General features: G+C 40.0%; 1 protein-coding gene across 3 annotated transcripts in view; it reads left to right on the forward strand.

Moving 5' to 3' along the window:
- The window catches only part of Tpgs2 (tubulin polyglutamylase complex subunit 2), a 37,784-nt gene extending 22,976 nt beyond the window's left edge, over positions 1–14,808 (forward strand). For 2 of the 3 annotated variants that reach the window (XM_052156057.1, XM_052156059.1), the window contains 3 exons: positions 10,041–10,157; positions 11,754–11,914; positions 13,092–14,808. In XM_052156057.1, the coding sequence (XP_052012017.1) occupies positions 10,041–10,157; positions 11,754–11,914; positions 13,092–13,325 (512 nt within the window). In that variant the 3' untranslated portion in view covers positions 13,326–14,808. Of the gene's footprint in view, positions 1–10,040; positions 10,158–11,753; positions 11,915–12,400; positions 12,491–13,091 lie in introns of those variants that run through there. The other variant, XM_052156058.1, reaches the window with a different exon arrangement.
- The last annotated feature ends 3,030 nt before the right edge of the window (positions 14,809–17,838 follow it).

Genomic DNA, 17,838 nt, shown 5'->3' on the forward strand with positions numbered 1-17,838 from the left:
TTAATTGTATTATCTGATTTTTTTTAATATCTAATTTTATGAACTCTTTATATATTTTGTATATTTAGACCTCTGTCATATGTAAGGATGGTGAAAATCTCTTCCCATTTCATAAGCTGGCTCTGTCTGATTGATGGTGTCTTTTGCCTTACAAAAGCTTTTCATTTTCATGAGGTCCCAGTTATTAATTGTTGATTTCAGTTCAATTCCCAGCAACCACATGGTGGTTTACAACCATCTGTAATGGGAATCTGATGTCCTTTTCTGGTGTGTCTAAAGACAGCTTCAATGTACTCATATACATAAACAGTAATTCTTAAAAAAAAAAAAAAAAAGAAACCTAACCTGTTTATAGGTGTATGAATTTATGTCTGAGTCTACAATTCAACTCCACTGATTAACATGTCTCTTTTTATGCCAATACCACGCAGTTTTTATTAACTATTGCTCTATAGTACAACTTGAAACCAGGGATGGTGATACCTTAGGCAGTTCTTTGTTTAGGGTCATTTTAGCTATCATGGGCTTTTTGGTTTGCTTTGCTTTGCTTTGCCTTATTAGGTTAAGGGTTGTCCTTTCAAGGTCTGTAAGAAATTGTGTTGGAATTTGGTGGGAATTGCACTGAATTTGTACATTGCTTTTGGTAGGATGGCCTTTTTACTATGTTAATTTTACCAATCCATAAGAATAGATTTTTTCATCTTCTGATATCGCCCTTAATTGTTTTCTTCAAAGACTTAAAGTTTTTATCATACAAGTCTTTCTCTCGCTTGGTTATAGTTACCCCAAGATATTTTCTATTATGTGAGGCTATTGTGAAGGGTGTTGTTTCCCTAGTTTCTTCCTCACTCAATTGTCTTTTATACATAGGAGAGCTATTAATTTTTATAGTTAATTTGGTATCGAGCCACTTTGCTGGAGAGTTTATCCACTGTAGGACTTCCCCAGTGGAATTTTCAGGGTTACTTGTATACACTATCATATCATCTGTAAACACAAGTATGTTGACTTCTTCCTTTCCAGTTTGTCTCCTCTTGAGCTCCTTCAGTTGTCTTATTGCTCTAGCTAGAACTTCAAGTACTATACTGGATAGCTGTGGAGAGAGTGGACAGCTTTGTCTTATTTCTGATTTTAGTGGAGTTGTTTTGAGTCTCCATTTAATTTTGTACTGGCTATGGGTTTGCTGTAAACGGCCTTTATTTTATTTAGGTATATCTCTTTATCCCTAAGCTCCCCAGGACTTCTCCTGGAGCTGAAGTTATCTCCAGGACATGAAGGGGTTTGTCAAAGACTTTTCAACATCTAATGTGTTTTGATTTGGTTTGGTTTGGTTCAGTTTGATTTGGTTGATTTGGTTTGCCTTTCAGTTTGAATATATGATGGATTCCATCTATTGATTTTTCATATATTGAGCCCTCCCTCTATCTCTAGGATGAAGCTTACTTTATTATGCTGGATATGTTTTTTCATATGTTAAGATTCTGTTTGCAAGTATTTTGTTATTTTTGTATCTATGTTCATAAGGGAAATTGGTCTGTAATTTTCCTTGTTGAGTCATTATGTGGTTTGAATTCAGGAAGGTAACTGTGGCCTTGTAAAATGAACAGTACATTGTTTCATCTGTTTCTATTTTGTGGAATAATTTGTGGAGAATTGGCATTAACTCTTCTTTGAAAGTCTGGTAGAAATCTGCACTAAAACTGTCTGCCCCTAGGCTTTTCTGGTTGGGAGACAAACGACTACATTTTAGGGTTATAGGTCTATTTAAACTGTTTATATGGTCTTGATTAAAGTGATATCTATTAAGAAAATTATCTGTTTTAGTTTTTTCATTGGTGGAATGGAGGTTTTTAAAGTGTCCCATGGTTCTCTGAATTAACTAGTGTCTGTTGTTCTGTCCCTCTTTTCCTTTCTGATTTTATTACTTTGAACATTTTCTATCTTTTAGTTAGCTTGGATAAGGGTTTGTCTATCTCGTTGATTTTCTCGAAGAACTAACTCTTGCTTTATTGATTCTTTATCTTCTCTTTTGTTTCTGTTGACTTCCGCCCTCAAGTTGATAATTTCTTGTCCTGTACTCCCTTGGGTGTCCTCACTTCTTCGTCCTGGAGCTTTCATGTATGTTGTCAGCCTGCTAGTTGACATCTCTTCAATTTTTTTCCTCTTAGGACTGCTTTCATGTGTCTCATCAGTTTGGGTATGTTGTAGATACACTTTCATTCGATTCTAGAAAGCCTTTAATAGCTTTATTTCTGTCTTGACCCGTTTTTCATTCAGTAGTTGTTCCTCAGTCTCCATGCATTTATAAGCTTTCTGGTTTTTCTATTTTTGTTGATATCCATTTCTGATCCATGATTGATAGGGTGCAGGGGAATATTATTATTTCAGTTCTTTTGTATTTATTGAGACTTGTCTTGTGTCTAAATATGTGGTCAATTTTGAAGAAAAGTTCCATGAGATGCTGAGAAGACGGTATATGATTTTGTGTTTGGGTGAAATGTTCTCTAAATATTTGTTAGGTATATTTGGTTTACATTTAGCTGTTGTCTGGATGACCTTTCTATAGGTGAGAGGTGATAGTCTCTCCACAATCATTCCATGAGGGTCAGTGTGTGATTTAAATTATAGTAGTGGGTTTTTTTGTTTGTTTTGTTTTTACACAGAAGTGAGTGCCCTAATGTTTGGGGTATAGACACTAAGAATTAAAATGTCACCTTGGTGGACTTTTCCTTTGATGAATATAAAGTGCCCTTCCCCATCTCTTTTACTTAATTTTGGTTTGAAGTCATTTTGGTAAATATTAAAATAGCTTACACCACCTTGCTTCTTAGATCCATTTGCTTGAAATATCTTTTTCCAACCCTTTACCATGATGCAATGTCTCTCTTTGATGTTTTCTTGTATGCAGCAGAAGGTTGGGTCCTGATTTGTATCCACATTGTTAGTATGTGTCTTTTTAGGGGGGGTTTTAAGCCATTTATACTGGATATCGATGAACAGTAGTTGTTAATTCCTGTTATTTTGTTGCTAGGGTGTGTGTGTGTGTGTGTGTGTGTGTGTGTGTGTGTGTGTGTGTGTGTGTGTGTGTGTGTGTGTGTCTGTGTGTGTGTGTGTGTGTACATGCTTTCCTTTTTTGGTTTTGCTGTGGAATTATGTATATACACATGAAAACACAGAGAATAATCTTAGTGGGATTTTTCCCCACACCTTCTATAGGACTGGATTTGTAGATAGGTAATATTTAAATTTAACTTTATCATAGAATATCTTCTTTTCTCCATTTATGGTAATTGAAAGCTTTGTTGTTTATACTAATCTGAGCTGACATTTGTGGTTTCTTAGAGTCTGCAGCACATCTGTCCAAGCCCTTTTAGCTTTTAGTATTTCTATTGAGAAATCAGATGTAATTCTATAATAGGGCTGCCTTTATATGTTACTTGCTCTTTTTCTTTGAAGCTATTAATATTCTTTATTTGTTTATATTGTTTAACTATTATGTGATATGGAGACTTTCCTCTCTGGTCCATTCTATTTAGTGTTTTATATGCTTCATATACCTTTATAGCCATCTCTTTTAGGTTAGGAAAATTTTCTCCTGTGGTTTTGTTGAAAATATTTTCTGGGCCTTTGAGCTGGTATTCTCCTTCCTTTATTCTTTTTTTAGATATTTTCTTTATTTACATTTCAAATGTTATCCCCTTTCTGGTTTCCCCTCCGAAAACACCCTATATCCCATGCCCCTCTTCCCCCTGCTCAGCAACTCACTCACTCCTGCTTCCCTGTCCTGGTATTCCCCTATACTGGGGCATCAAGCTTTCTCAGGGCCAAGGACCTCTCCTCCCTTTGATGTTCAACAAGGCCATCCTCTGCTACTTATGCAGCTGGAGCCATGGGTCCCTCCACGTTTACTCTTTGGTTGGTAGTTTAGTCCCTGAGCTCTGGGGGTACTGGTTGGTTCATAGTGTTGTTCCTCCGATGGGACCGACACCTTGGGCTCTGTGGGCCCTTTCTCTAGCTCCTCCATTGGGGACCTTGTGCTCAGTCCAATGGTTGGTTGGGAACACCCACCTCTGTATTTGTCAGGTACGGGCAGAGCCTCTCATGAAACAGCTGTATCAGGATCCTGGCAACAAGCACTTGTTGGCACCTACATTAGTGTCTGGGTTTGGTGACAGTATATGGGGTGGATCCCAAGGTGGGGCAGTCTCTGGATGGCCTTTCCTTCAGTCTCTGCGCCACATTTTGTCTCTGTATCTCCTACCATGTATATTTTTATTCCCCCTTCTAAGAAGGACCAACGTATCCATACTTTGGTCTTCCTTCTTCTTGAGCTTCAATTGGTCTATGAATCGTACCTTGGGTATTCCAAGCTTCTGGGCTAATATCGACATGTCAGTGAGAGCATGCCGTGTGTGTTCTTTTGTGATTGGATTACCTCACTCAGGATGATATTTTCTAGTTCCATCCATTTGCCTAAGAATTTCATGAATTCATTGTTTTTAATAGCTAGATAGTATTACATTGTGTAAATGTACTACATTTTCTGTATCCATTTCTCTGTTGAGGGACATCTGGGTTCTTTCCAGCTTCTGGCTATTATAAATAAGTAGAATATGTCCTTATTACATGCTGGAGAGTCCTCTGGATATATGCCCAGGAGTGGTATAGCAGGGTTCTCCTGTAGTATTCTGCCCAATTTTCTGAGGAACCACCAAACTGATTTCCAGAGTAGTTGTACCAGCTTGCAATCCCACCAGCAGTGAAGGAGTGTTCTTCTTTCTCCAAATCCTCACCAGGACAACTGTCACCTGAGTTTTTGATCCTAGCCATTCTGACTGCTGGGAGGAGAAATCTCAGGGTGGTTTTGATTTGCATTTCCCTGATGACTAAGGATGTTGAACATTTCTTTAGGTGCTTCTCAGCACTTGACTTCTTCCTTTCTAATTTGTATCCCTTTGACCTCCTTTTGTTGCCTAATTGCTCTGGCTAGGACTTCAAGTGCTATATCGAAAAGGTAGGGACTGAGTAGACAACCTTGTCTAGTCCCTGATTTCAGTGGGATTGCTTCAAGTTTCTCTCCATTTAGTTTGATGTTGACTACTGATTTGCTGTATATGTCTTTTACTATATTTAGGTATAGGCCTTGAATTCCTGATATTTCTAAGACTTTTAACATGAAAGGATGCTGAATTTTGTCAAATGCTTTTTTAGCATCTAATGACATGATCATGTGGTTTTTGTCTTTGTTTGTTTATATAGTGGATTATATTGATGGATTTCTGTATATTGAACCATCCTTGCATCCCTGGGATGAAGCCTACTTGATCATATTGGATGATTGTTTTGATGTATTCTTGGATTTGGTTGGCAAGAATTTTATTGAGTATTTTTGCATAAATATTCTTAAGGGAAATTGGTCTAAGTTCTTTGTTGGAACTTTGTGTGGTTTAGGTATCAGAGTAATTGTGGCTTCATAGAACAAATTGGATAGTGTTCCTTCTCTTTCTATTTTGTGGAATAGTTTGAAGAGTATTGGTATTAAGTCTTCTTTGAAGGTCTGATAGAATTCTGCACTAAAACCATCTTGTCCTGTGCTTTTTTTTTTTTTTTTTGATTGGGAGACTTTCAATGACTGTTTCTATTTCTTTAGGGATTATGGGACTATTTAGATGGTCTATCTGATTCTGCTTTAACTTTGGTATTTGGTATCTGCCTAGGAAAATGCGCATTTCATCCAGATTTTCCAGTTTTGTTGAATATAGGCTTTTGTAGTAGGATCTGAAGATTTTTTTGAATTTCCTCAGTTTCTGTTGTTATATCTCCCCTTTCATTTCTGAATTTGTTAATTTGGATAATGCCTCTGTGCCTTCTTGTTAGTCTGGCTAAGGATTTATCTATCTTGTTGATTTTCTCAAAGAACCAGCTCCTGGTTTTGTTGATTCTTTGTATAGTTCTTTTTGTTTCAACCTGGTTGATTTCAGCACTGAATTTGATGATTTCCTGCCTTCTACTCCTCTTGGATGTATTTGCTTCATTTTGTTCTAGAGCTTTCAGGTGTGCTGTTAAGCTGCTAATGTATGCTCTCTCCAGTTTCCCTTTGGAGGCACTCAGAGCTATGAGTTTCCCTCTTAGCACTGCTTTCATTACGTCCCATAAGTTTGGGTATGTTGTGCCTTCATTTTTGTTAAATTCTAAAAAGTCTGATTTCTTTCCTTATTTCTTCCTTGATCAAGGTATCATTGGGTAGAGCATTGTTCAGACTCCATGTGTATGTGGGCTTTCTGTTGTTTTTTGTTGCTATTGAAGACCAGCCTTAATCCGTAGTGATCTAATAGGAGGCATGGGGTTATTTCAGTCTTCTTAAATCTGCCAAGGTCTGTTCTGTGACCAATTATATGTTCAATTTTGGAAAAGGTACTATGAGGTGCTGAGGAGAAAATATATTCTTTTGATTTAGGATGAAATGTTCTATAGATATCTGTTAAATCTATTTGGTTCAAAACTTCTGTGACTTTCACTGTTTCTCTGTTTAGTGTTTCCCTGATCTGTCCATTGAAGTCCCAAAGACCCAAAGAGTGGGTCATTGAAGTCCCCCACAATTGTTGTTTAAGGTGCAGTGTGTGCTTTGAGCTTTAGTAAAGTTTATGAATGTGGGTGCCCTTGCATTTGGAGCATAGATGTTCAGAATTGAGAGTTGTTCTTGGTAGATTTTTTCCTTTGATGAGTATGAAGTGTCCTTCCTTATCTTTTTTGATGACTTTTTGTTGAATGTCGATTTTGTTTCATATTCGAATGGCTACTCCAGCCCATTTCCTGGGACCATTTGCTTGGAAAATTGTTTTCCAGCCTTTTACTCTGAGGTAGTGTTTGTCTTTGACATTGAGGTGCATTTCCTGTATGCAGCAAAATGCTGGATCCTGTTGTGTCCAGTCTGTTAGTCTATGTGTTTTTATTGGGGAACTGAGTCCATTGATGTTAAAAGCTATTAAAGAATAGTGATTGTTGCTTCCTGATGTTATTATGTTTGTGTGGTTATCTTCTTTTGGGTTTGTTAAAAGATTACTTTCTTGCTTTTTCTAAGGTGTAACTCCCTTCTTGTATTAGAGTTTTCCATCTATTATCCTTTATAAGGCTGGGTTTGTGGAAAGATATTGTGTAAATTTGGTTTTATCATGGAATATCTTGGTTTCTCCATGTATGATGATTGAGAGTTTTGCTGGGTATAGTAGCCTGGGCTGGCATTTGTGTTCTCTTAGGGTCTGTATGAGGTCTGCCCAGGCTCTTCTAGCTTTCATGGTGTCTGGTAAGAAGTCTGGTGTGTCCTTCCTTTATTCTAATATAGCAATAGGTTTGGTTTTCTTCATTGTTTCCCAAATTTCCTGGATGCTTTGTATTTAAATTTCTGTTTGAACAGTGTATCTGTTTCTTCTGTCATATCTTTAATGCCTGAGATTGTTTGTCTCTTTCATCTCTTGCATTCTCTTATATTGGTGAATCTATGGTAATAATGATACTTTGTAAAAATTCTGTAGTTCCTGTTTGCGTCCCTAAATTTTTCATTTCCAGGATTCCCTCAGTTTGTGTCTTCTTTGTTTCTATTCCATTTTCAGGTCTGGAACAGTTTTATTTGTTTCCTTTTATTGTTTGTGATTTCCTGGCTTTATTTAAGGGATGTATTACTTTCCTCTTTAAAGACCTCTATCACCTTCACATAGTTGCTTTTAAGGTTTCTTTTGCTTCAGCTATGTTGGACCTGCTGTGGTAGGAGATAGCCTGGCTATGATGGTGACATACTTCCCTGGCTGTGATTGTGTTTTTATGCTGGCATCTAGGCATCTGGGTTGGGGGTGATTATACATCTAGGTGCTGACTTCTTGGTTTGTCTTGAGTTGATGGGAGCTTTGTCCCTTGGTTTCTGTTTCCTTCCTGGATTGTCAGAGAGTGTGTTGGCTGAGTGGGGCCTCTTATAATGAGCTGCTCGGTGTGTTCATGTGGGAATGCTTGCTGGTTTTAGAGGCTTGGGGAATTGGGGGGTGAAGGAAAGATGGTCTGAGGGATTTCCCAGAAGCATGAACATGAGGGAGTGGAAGCTGTAGCTGGTTTTGCAACCCTGAGAATTGGGTCTAAGGCAATAGGGAGAGCGAGCAGGTCCATGGGCAGCTAACCTGGGCTTCCGACAAGCACTGTCTGTTGTTGAGCAGCGGTGTCCACCTGGTTTGGGTGCTGGGACACAGCAATAAGGAGGGAAGAGCTGCGCCTAGAGTTTTAATCTCAGTATATTGGCAGATACAAACAAAAACTCACTCCAGAAATAATGTAAAATTGTTTAGGTAGTGATAGCATAACTTTGTAAAATATACTAAAAGCTAAGAATTCTATTTAACATAAGTAGTATTATAGATGAATTATAGCCTTAAAAGGCTTTTTTTAAAGGTGGTATTACCCAAGGCCTTAAATAGTTTTTTGTAACTTTTCAGAAAGTAAATATTGCTTAAAAATATGTAAGCACCTGAAGAAACTCAACCCCATGAACAAGAACAAACCTAAACTATAAGTAACATGAAAAAAAAAATCAAAAGTTCCTCCCCTGAGTGTTCAAGCTTCAGGGAGGAAGTAGAGAGTGATAATGCAGACTTGGAATAGCATCCAGACACTAACCCTATGCTTCTGGTAACGGCAGAGTAGAATCCCACGATCCTGCCTAACTTCATGGTTTCTCTTTTGTGGCAGGGTCCGATGTAACCAAGGCTGTTCGTGAACTTGTTATGTAGCTGAGGGTGGCCCTGAGCTCCTCATGTCTCCACCTTCCAAGCGCTAGCATTATAGCCTCTGGGGTGGAGCGCCTCCCAGGAGCCACTCAGAAGAGGCAACATGCAGTCTGCGATGGGGTCCAGCCCCACCTCCTCCACCTTGCAGCAATCCTTAATGAGACGGTCCTTGCTTGTCCAAACTGCTTTATTTATGGCAGATGTGAATGTAGACATCTTACTCAGGGAGAAGTGGGGATTAACTTCCTTTTGCAGGAAAGGAAGCTCACTGGCTGAACACTCTCAGGGCCTCCTAGTGTTCAAGTACAGATTTGAAAATGGGATAGAATAAAAGAACCTTCAGGGAGGAACTGAAGTCTTGCTAATGCAGACTTGGAAGACCAAACACTCGGGCCTATCTAGATACTTAATTAGTATGGGGAACTCCAGGTTTTTATGCTGTGTGACTGGTTGTCATGGATACATGTTACAGGACAGGTAGAGCCCTGGCCTGGAGCCAGTTCCACACCCACCATTCTCAATTATGAGATTCCTGGGGTTTGAATCTGCATCAACCTTACTAGTTCTGTCTGGTGGCAAGGTCCACATGCCCCATGTACCACCAGACCCAGCTTCCTCCTGAGAAATCCTTAAAAGTAAGGCCAAAAGAGTTGTGTTCAAGTAATTTGACTGTCTCAAAGCTCAAGAATATTTATAGAAATATAAAATATTTAGCACTCAGGAGTACAAGGTTAATAATTTCTGGCATCCAATCAAAGATTACCAGGCAGTAAGATAGATTAATTAGAACAAATCCAGAACTGACACGCATTTTGGTACTATCATCAGAGGTTGATAAGGTGAGTATATATGAATGGGGGTGGAACAAATTATGATTCATCCACTCCCATAGGCCATGAAGCAACCACTAGAAGGAATGAATCCATTATACTACATGACTAGGGCTTCCACATGGGATTACTGTGCAGAAATTAAGAATAAGGTATACATGATGTTCTCTTCTTATACGGTAACCTAGGAAAAGAAAGACACTCCGTCAGCATCCCGACATTCACATTGCTCTGCCTGTGCCTCCATTCTCAGGCAGTTCAGTGATCTTTCCTTATGCCGTCTTCCCTGGATTGTCAGTTTCTATTGGTGATAAGAAGGTCTGATCCGTCAGTGAAACCCAGAGCATAGAATTCTCCACCATTTGTTCATTTTGTAAAGTTACATGAATAGTGCTGTGTCTGAGTTGAGTTTGAACATTACTGTTGATTTCTGGGTTTACAGGCAATGAAGACCACCAGCTAGAGAAGCCTCACTTTGACTGCCGCAGTGCAATATTTGAGCTGGATTCATGCAATGGGAATGGGAAAGTTTGCCTCGTCTATAAAAACGGGAAACCTGGTAAAGATCATTTCCAAAGCATGATCCTACAGTCTAGACATGCTCTTCCCTGAACCTGCCTGTCAGCCATCATTGAACAAAAAGCTCTCTGAGATATTTCCAGGTGTCTTTTTTGGTCCTCTCTGACCACCTCCCACTAGGCTAGTTTCTACACCCCATCTCCTCCTGTGAGTCTCTGTGACACAGTCAGTGGGACAGATAGATGAGAAAAGCTTTAAAAAGAAGTCATTCTGTTCATAGGGTCTTACATTAAATAAGCATTCAGGTACTATTACCTTCCTTTTACACTTTTGTATATAGGCCAGTTAAGAGCAATAGAAACCTGAATAGAGACCTCAAGACTCTACATGTGAAGTGGGGCTTCACAAGAGAAGTAGGGCAAAATGACCATTACTGAGATACTGTGACACCTTACCACCTGCTCCATAATAGCCGTTCAGGCCTTGGGACTGAATCTAGAGCTAAATGCAGTTAAGCACTCTTCTTAGCGTTGTGAAAAGGCATAAACATTAGAAATTACTCTGGAGAAGAGAGATTGTTCCCAGGTAGAGGTGTTCTAGCAAAAAACTTAGAGCGTTATTATGAAAAATGATTGGGATTGCGTATGAGGAGGGGGTGAAAGGGGCAGCAAAGTAGAGGGACAGTGGGGTTAAAAGCCACATCGTGAGACAGTTCAACTGATTGGTGCTAATGACAGTTTCACTTTAACGGCCTTAAGGTATTTGCCTAAGGGATGGAGTCTGAGTGTCAGCCACTTCCTCTCAGGCAGAGCTGGGAAAGCCGAGCAGAGAGTTGTTAAAGACTGATTGATAGAATGACAGGATACAAACAAAAATGGGGGAAATGTTAGAGCTATCTAGAACACTGGTGAGCCACAATCAGCTACAGGTAATTCATGAACAGGTGTAAGACAGGAACTGGGCTAGCCTATCATACAAGCAGGATTGTAGGGTGAGGTGGTGTAAACCTGTGGGTTGTGACCCCTTTGGTGGTTGAATGACCCATTCACAGGGGTCACTTAAGACCATCAGAAGACACAAAGACTTATATTACTATTCATAACAGTAGCAACAAAAATAATTTTATGATTGGAGGTCATCACAACCTGAGGAACTATAATGAAGGGTCATGGCATTAGGAAGGTGAGAGCCACTGGTATAGACTCTTTTACGTTGGTTTTTGTTTTTTTGTTTTTTTTTTGTTTTTTTTGTTTTTTTTGGTTTGGTTTTGGTTTTGGTTTCCATAACACTTTTGATTCAAAGACCTCTTTTTAAAAGACTAATCCATTCAAGATTTCTTTCCATCAAAAAAGAAGGCAGAGTGCTTAGTCCACACAGAACAGAAGCATCTGCTGAGATAGCCTTAATGAACTGCCACAGGACCAAAGCGAGCAGATAGATCCCTGGGGTGACCTGTCAGAAATCTGAGAGTATCAAATAAACAGCTAAAAGCAGGCATAACACAGCAGGACTAGAGAAGCCTAAAAGAGGAAAGTTTTATGTTTTAAACCCTCTCTACTCTGAATTTTCTCTTAAACTATCAATGTATATTGACATAAATGTATTAAGCTGTATCTAACTTCTTGTGCTGTTTTAGGATTAGCTCATGACACTGAGATATGGTTCCTGGACAGAGCATTATATTGGCATTTTCTCACAGATACCTTTACCGCCTATTACCGCCTGCTCATCACCCACCTGGGCCTGCCCCAGTGGCAATACGCCTTTACCAGCTATGGCATTAGCCCACAGGCCAAGGTAAGGAGAGAACCATCCCCTTCCTGCCCATCTCAGAATCTGATATGTACCAAGGGTATTCTGTGGAAATGGTTACCTTCCAAATTCCCCATCTGCTTTAAATAGATCAGGGGTGGAAACAATATTTTCTATAAGCAAGACTAGTGACTCCAGTGTTGGCTGATAGCCTCACACGATCCAGATCTAATTAAGTCATCAGGATCAACAGGAGTGTTATTTTTAATTTAAATGTCACTGAGGGCTTAGGCCTAGTCAGTCATTTTGGATTGACAGTCCACATGCTTAGATTGACAAGTGTCCAGCTTTATATCCCCGTTGTCAGTGTAGTGTGTCTGTTTCGAGATACTCATTCCATGTAAGGCATGGGTAGCATGTTTTCTTTGTATATTTTTACTAACACAAATGTAGCAACTCGTACTTTTGATTTTTGCTCCATTGTGCACTAAGAGTATCAGTACCCATGGAGCTGTCTTCTATGTGTTACAGATCTGGGAGTCATTTCAGAGATGCCAGGTTTATACGAACAACCTTGAAAACACCACACAGTGGCTAGAACTTTGAACCAGAATGAACTGGTCTGGATAAAGAAAAATCATAGTGATTTCTTATAGCACTTAATCAGCAAAAAAAATCAGCTGGCTTCATTGTTCTCACAAAATTTTATAATTACAGCTTCCATGTAATGTGAACTGGTCTTGATCAAACAATGGCAAAAAATGTGGCATCCCCTTTCCCCCAATAGCTTTCTGAGTAACAGCACATAGCTTCCCATAGAAAAGTTCTGCACTGACCTCTGTTGCAACAGCCGTAGGGATGGGCATCATCTGCCTTGATGGCAAGAGGGAGGACTCACTAGTCTTAAGGTGCCAATAAGTATACTTGGCTTCTTACTTCTCATAGTACATTTATTTTGGAGGTCTTAAAAAGCACCATAAGTGCTCATAGATTTTCAAGGCAGTTTTTCATAAAAATGTATATAAATTGAATATTACGTCACTGGAATATATATACTGGACCAGAAATGTTACAGATTTTATAGCTTTTTCAATTTTGAAATAATCACATGTACTTTACCAGTTGACACTGAAAAAAAAAATGTGTGTTAGTGATGGTCAGTTTGTAATGTCTGTGCTGTGTCGCCTGCTCTCTGCCACTTCTTCCCACTTGTGCCTTACAGCAATGGTTCAGTATGTACAAACCCATCACCTACAACACAAGCCTGCTCACAGAAGAGCCCGACACCTTTGTCAACAAGCTGGACCCCAGCAAAGTATTCAAGAGCAAGAACAAGATTTTAGTCCCAAAAAAGAAAGGGCCTGTGCAGCCTACCAGTGGGCCGAAAGGGCCTGGGCCCTTAGCGCCTCCTACCTCTAAGCCTTCCACAGGCTCTGGAAACCCTGTCCGAAAATAAGCATTCTGTCACCTCCCATCAGTAATATCCAGGCCCTGACGGCCCTGTGGCGGCCCCACCCTCAAACAGGTGTCGCATTCTCCTGAGTGACCAAAGCCTTAGGCCTCTGCTCCCACTGTCCTTAGCCAGGAGTGCGGAAGAGCACACCGAATTCTCCCCAGGAGTCCCTTCCTTTGTAGGTTGTGACAACCTCGTCTCCAAAACCAATGAAGACTTTCAGATGTACCTAGAGCTTTGTTATGTCTGTACCCAATCCTTTACTTCTTAGCAGTAATTAGAGCGGTCACCCTCCCCAATAAACCCATGGTTTGACTCATGTAGCATCAATATCAACTAGTCATGTGATCATCTCAGTTATGAAAATTTAACACCTTCAGTTGCATTAGCCATACTTCAGGTATGCACCTGATAGTAGAGTCCATATTGGACAGAACAGAAAGGGGAACGTTGCTGTCATAGAAGTGTTTTGGACAACATTGCACGTAAACACTTTCATACTGTCCTTCAGATACGATAATGTTATAACACCTTAGCTTCATGGGCTTTATGTTTTGAGAAAACACTTTCAAAGACACACAGTCTGTGTTTTTTACAACCCTTACCACAAACACCATTGCACTTGAGTCATTTTTTTAAATTTGCTATAAATACCATGTTCCTGATCAGTTTGCTATGAGGAGTTTTGTTTCCAGCTTTGCATCTATGTCTCTACATTGCCAAAATCATCTTTAAAAGAGATCCACCCCTGCTGTGTTTTATCTGTTAATTCCTGGGCATCATTTGCAGATAAAGCCAGTCTGTTAAGAATTTCCAGCTATTCTGCTTATTCACGGTTGGGTACTGTCTCTCCCAACTTACGTCTACACAGTAGCCTCCCCAGGTCAGTGTGGGGTCCCAAGAGGACTTTGTAAGTAAGTGTCCTTTTCAAAAGGTATTTTCCCATAGAAACATGATAGTATTAGACACTGAGCCATCCCACAGGGTTATCATATATTAGGCATATAACAGAATTTTTCTGATTTTTAGTTAAGAATACCTGTTCCTTTCTCTGCAGGAGTTCTTGATGGCTGTAATTTTTGTAATGATATTCCAGAGGTAGAACAAAGAGTTCTGAGGAGGGACAGACTGCACACTCCCTCTCTGCTTGGCCAGCCTACTCTTTGCTTTTCTATCTTGGTGGTTGTCAGGGCTTCTCTTTCCCGGTATGTGATGGGAGCGAGAAGTCCCTGTCGTTTTCTACCTGTACTTCTCCTACACACTTTGAATGTTTAGTGGAGATTTTAAATTCTTGTCTTGGGGGCTGGAAGGATGGCTCATCAGTTAGGAGCAGGGACTACTCATGCAGAGCACCCGATTCACGTGGCAGCGTCCATCTGAAGCAGCTGGCGGCCCCTGGAACTCCAACTCCAGGAGACTCCGCATGCTCTCGGGCTTCCCCAGGCACCTATGCACACACATAAGGAAATAAAAATATTTGAAAAACTGTTGTTGTCGTTCACTATTATGATACTCAGAAAGGTGGCTGGGTCTTGAGTCTTTCTCCTGCCACTTTCCATGCCCTCAGGGACTCTAAGAGTAGTCAGTCATCAAAGACACTGCCTGACTGCGTCCACATTTTAATAGTTGAGATATTGAAATGAAGCGTTGCAGTGCATTTGGAAGCACAAAGAGCTTCATGTTAGCAGTACATGCTGTTTATAATAACCCAAGCTCTCCTCAGCTTGCAACTGTTCTGCCTACATCTTCCTAATGCTGGAATCCAAGCATATACTACCATGCCTGGCCACTTCTAATGAAAAATGTTTAAAACAGCATCACACTTTACATTTTTCAGCTTCAAAACAAACCATATAATGTTCAATGTGGCTTTAAAAAATATGTTTAATCCTGATGTGACTGTGTCAGATCATCCCGAACTTTGGAAATAATTGGAACCTTTTAAATTATTTTATTGTTCTTGAGCACTTAAAAATGTGCAGCAGTCCAAGTGCTGCTGCTGCTGCTGCTGCTGTAAGGTTAGAAGCAGTCACATTACCTCCATGTAGTGGGAATCCTGTGGCTGGTATTTGTGAAACACTTGAACACCTGAGTTTGATTCCAGTTATATAACACAGAAGCACTACAGGAGTACACACACGCACCACCTCTGCTCATGTGTGTACTCCTTTGCCTCATCATACTTCCCTTAGAGAACACACAGGGTTAGAATTGAGCAGAGCAGTAAGTCAAACGGGACGGCCTCCTGTACAGGTGGCCCCGTGTGATCGCATAGACCACTCACTCACCCAGGGATCTAGCTCGAAGAGAAAAGGGGTGCTTCTAGCAAAGTCCTCATGGCACAGAATGAGTTAAATGGGGGAAAGCACCATAGCACTGCTGTTTCTAACAGTGCAATTAAAATGTGGTGTGCTGTACAACAGGATTCAGCAGCCTGGAGAAGGGTGCTTAGAGTTACAAAAAAATAAAAAGAACATCTCATGATGTGCTGATGTCCTAGTATGTATGACATGGTACACAAAGTATCATGTCCTACTGCATGTAGAGAGGTAGCCAGGCCAAAGACAAGGATGAAGAGTCCAGCCAGAATAGACACAGTTGCCTCTGGAATCTAATGCTTAAGGCTATTATCTCTAGACTTAGAAATGTATACCAAGGTCACTGGTATCATGTGGGGATAAGATGCTTGGATTCCAGTTCTGATCTGCAAAATAAAAATTTCCAAGAAAAATTCCAGGTATCAAGGTTTTCTTTTTTTAATATATCAAGGTCTCACTATATAGCTTAGGCTGACCGACAGCTCACTGTAGCCGCATGACACATATACTATCACTAATGTTTTAATTACAGATGTATAGCATCATGTCCAACATTGGATTTTTAGTCAGTTTAATGGTAATTCTGAGTTTGAAACTTTCTGCTTAAGGTCTGAGTGGTTTGATTTTCATTTCATGGATATTACAAACTTTCTTTTTAATTTAGTAAACCACGTGTAACTTTTTTTTCACTTTTTGAATGATGTATTTTCTTAAACACTTATTATGGAAACTTTTAAATGTTTAGAGATATAAATACAACAATATAATTAATCTGCCATGTCCATCACAGTTTGAACAGTTACCATCTCATGGCTAATGTTTTAGCTATACCCCTACTTCTCCAGTTTTGTCCTTTAAATAATTGTAACCGGTTATTTTCTAAGCCATACTTCTTGCCTTGTGTTTTAACAATTGCCCTGGTGGTTATAATGCATGTTCCTTTTTCTGTTCACTGAAGTAGTTATTCACATGGGTCTCTGATAGCATTATTTGTGCTATGTAATTGTGACCCTTCATTACAGCTGAATAGACTACAGGTAGATAGCAAACCATTTTGGCTGTGTTCTTACCTTTGGAATATGTTGATAAATTCCTTTCTTTAGTCAGTCCAACAAGATCCTGTTTTCCCAGATGTATTAGTTGCCTTCCTTTTGCTGCAATAAAATACCATAACCGAATACAGCATACAGAGGAGAGTATGTTTTGCTTATAGTTCTGAAGGGAGACACCATAACGTCAGGAGGGGCTTTTACAGCAGGCAGCCCGAATGGGAGGCTGAGAGGTCCCGTCTTCCAGTGCAGACATGGTGCAGAGAGAACCGGAAGCAACTCACCCCTAGTAATGTGCTTCCCCCAGCAAGGCCACACTACCTACCGAATGGCCTCCCCCAGACAGAACCGCCAACCATGGACCAATTGTTCAAATGTGTGAGTCTATAGAGAACGCCAGCCATACATTCTCTTGTAAACCCACACAGCCTCCACTATGGAGTTGTGTGCTAATTGCGCACAATTAGTTACTTTTCCTGTCCTTCCTTTATAATGTAACCCAGGGTTGCTAATTATGAACTTCCTGTTAGCAGCTCTGCTCTCTGAAGCCATTTATTCTTTGCTTCCAAGACACCAGTTGGGTTCTCTCTTGTGCCTTTATACCTGCAGTTTCCCCGAGGTTCAGCTCTAGTCCGCCTCTACTCAGAGCTCAGTGACGCCCCAACTCCCCTGGGCTTTGAGCAGTGGGGTTTTTTTGGGGTGTTTGTTTGTTTGTTTTTGTGCTACTCCAGGAAGGCATCCTAACCATATGAACTCCCATGAACCACTAATATATGAAATTTAAAGTTGGTTATACATAATTCTGTATTAACCCAAATAAATAGTCATACTTTAGGACAATAAATCAGAATGAATGAGTAAAGTTGTGAAAATGTTTAACTTTAAAAGTTGACAAGGCAGTAATCGCCTTATTTTACAGTGGATGCCCTTTGCTCATCTTAGGGTCTGTTGTCATAAAAGCATCACAATGAAACAGGTTACACGTGAAGCCACGGATGCTGCTGGTCTTTTCTGCACCACATAGATTTTACCCAGAAGCCTACCTAACTGGAGAGCTCACCAACAGCTGTCTTGATAAGGCTCTAAAAGAGCAAAAAGTAACTCGTGAGACATGGTAGGATGTGCAACTTCTTATCCTGTGTCTAAAAG

Source organism: Apodemus sylvaticus, chromosome 13 (assembly GCF_947179515.1).
Source record: "Apodemus sylvaticus chromosome 13, mApoSyl1.1, whole genome shotgun sequence".
NCBI lineage: Eukaryota > Metazoa > Chordata > Mammalia > Rodentia > Muridae > Apodemus > Apodemus sylvaticus.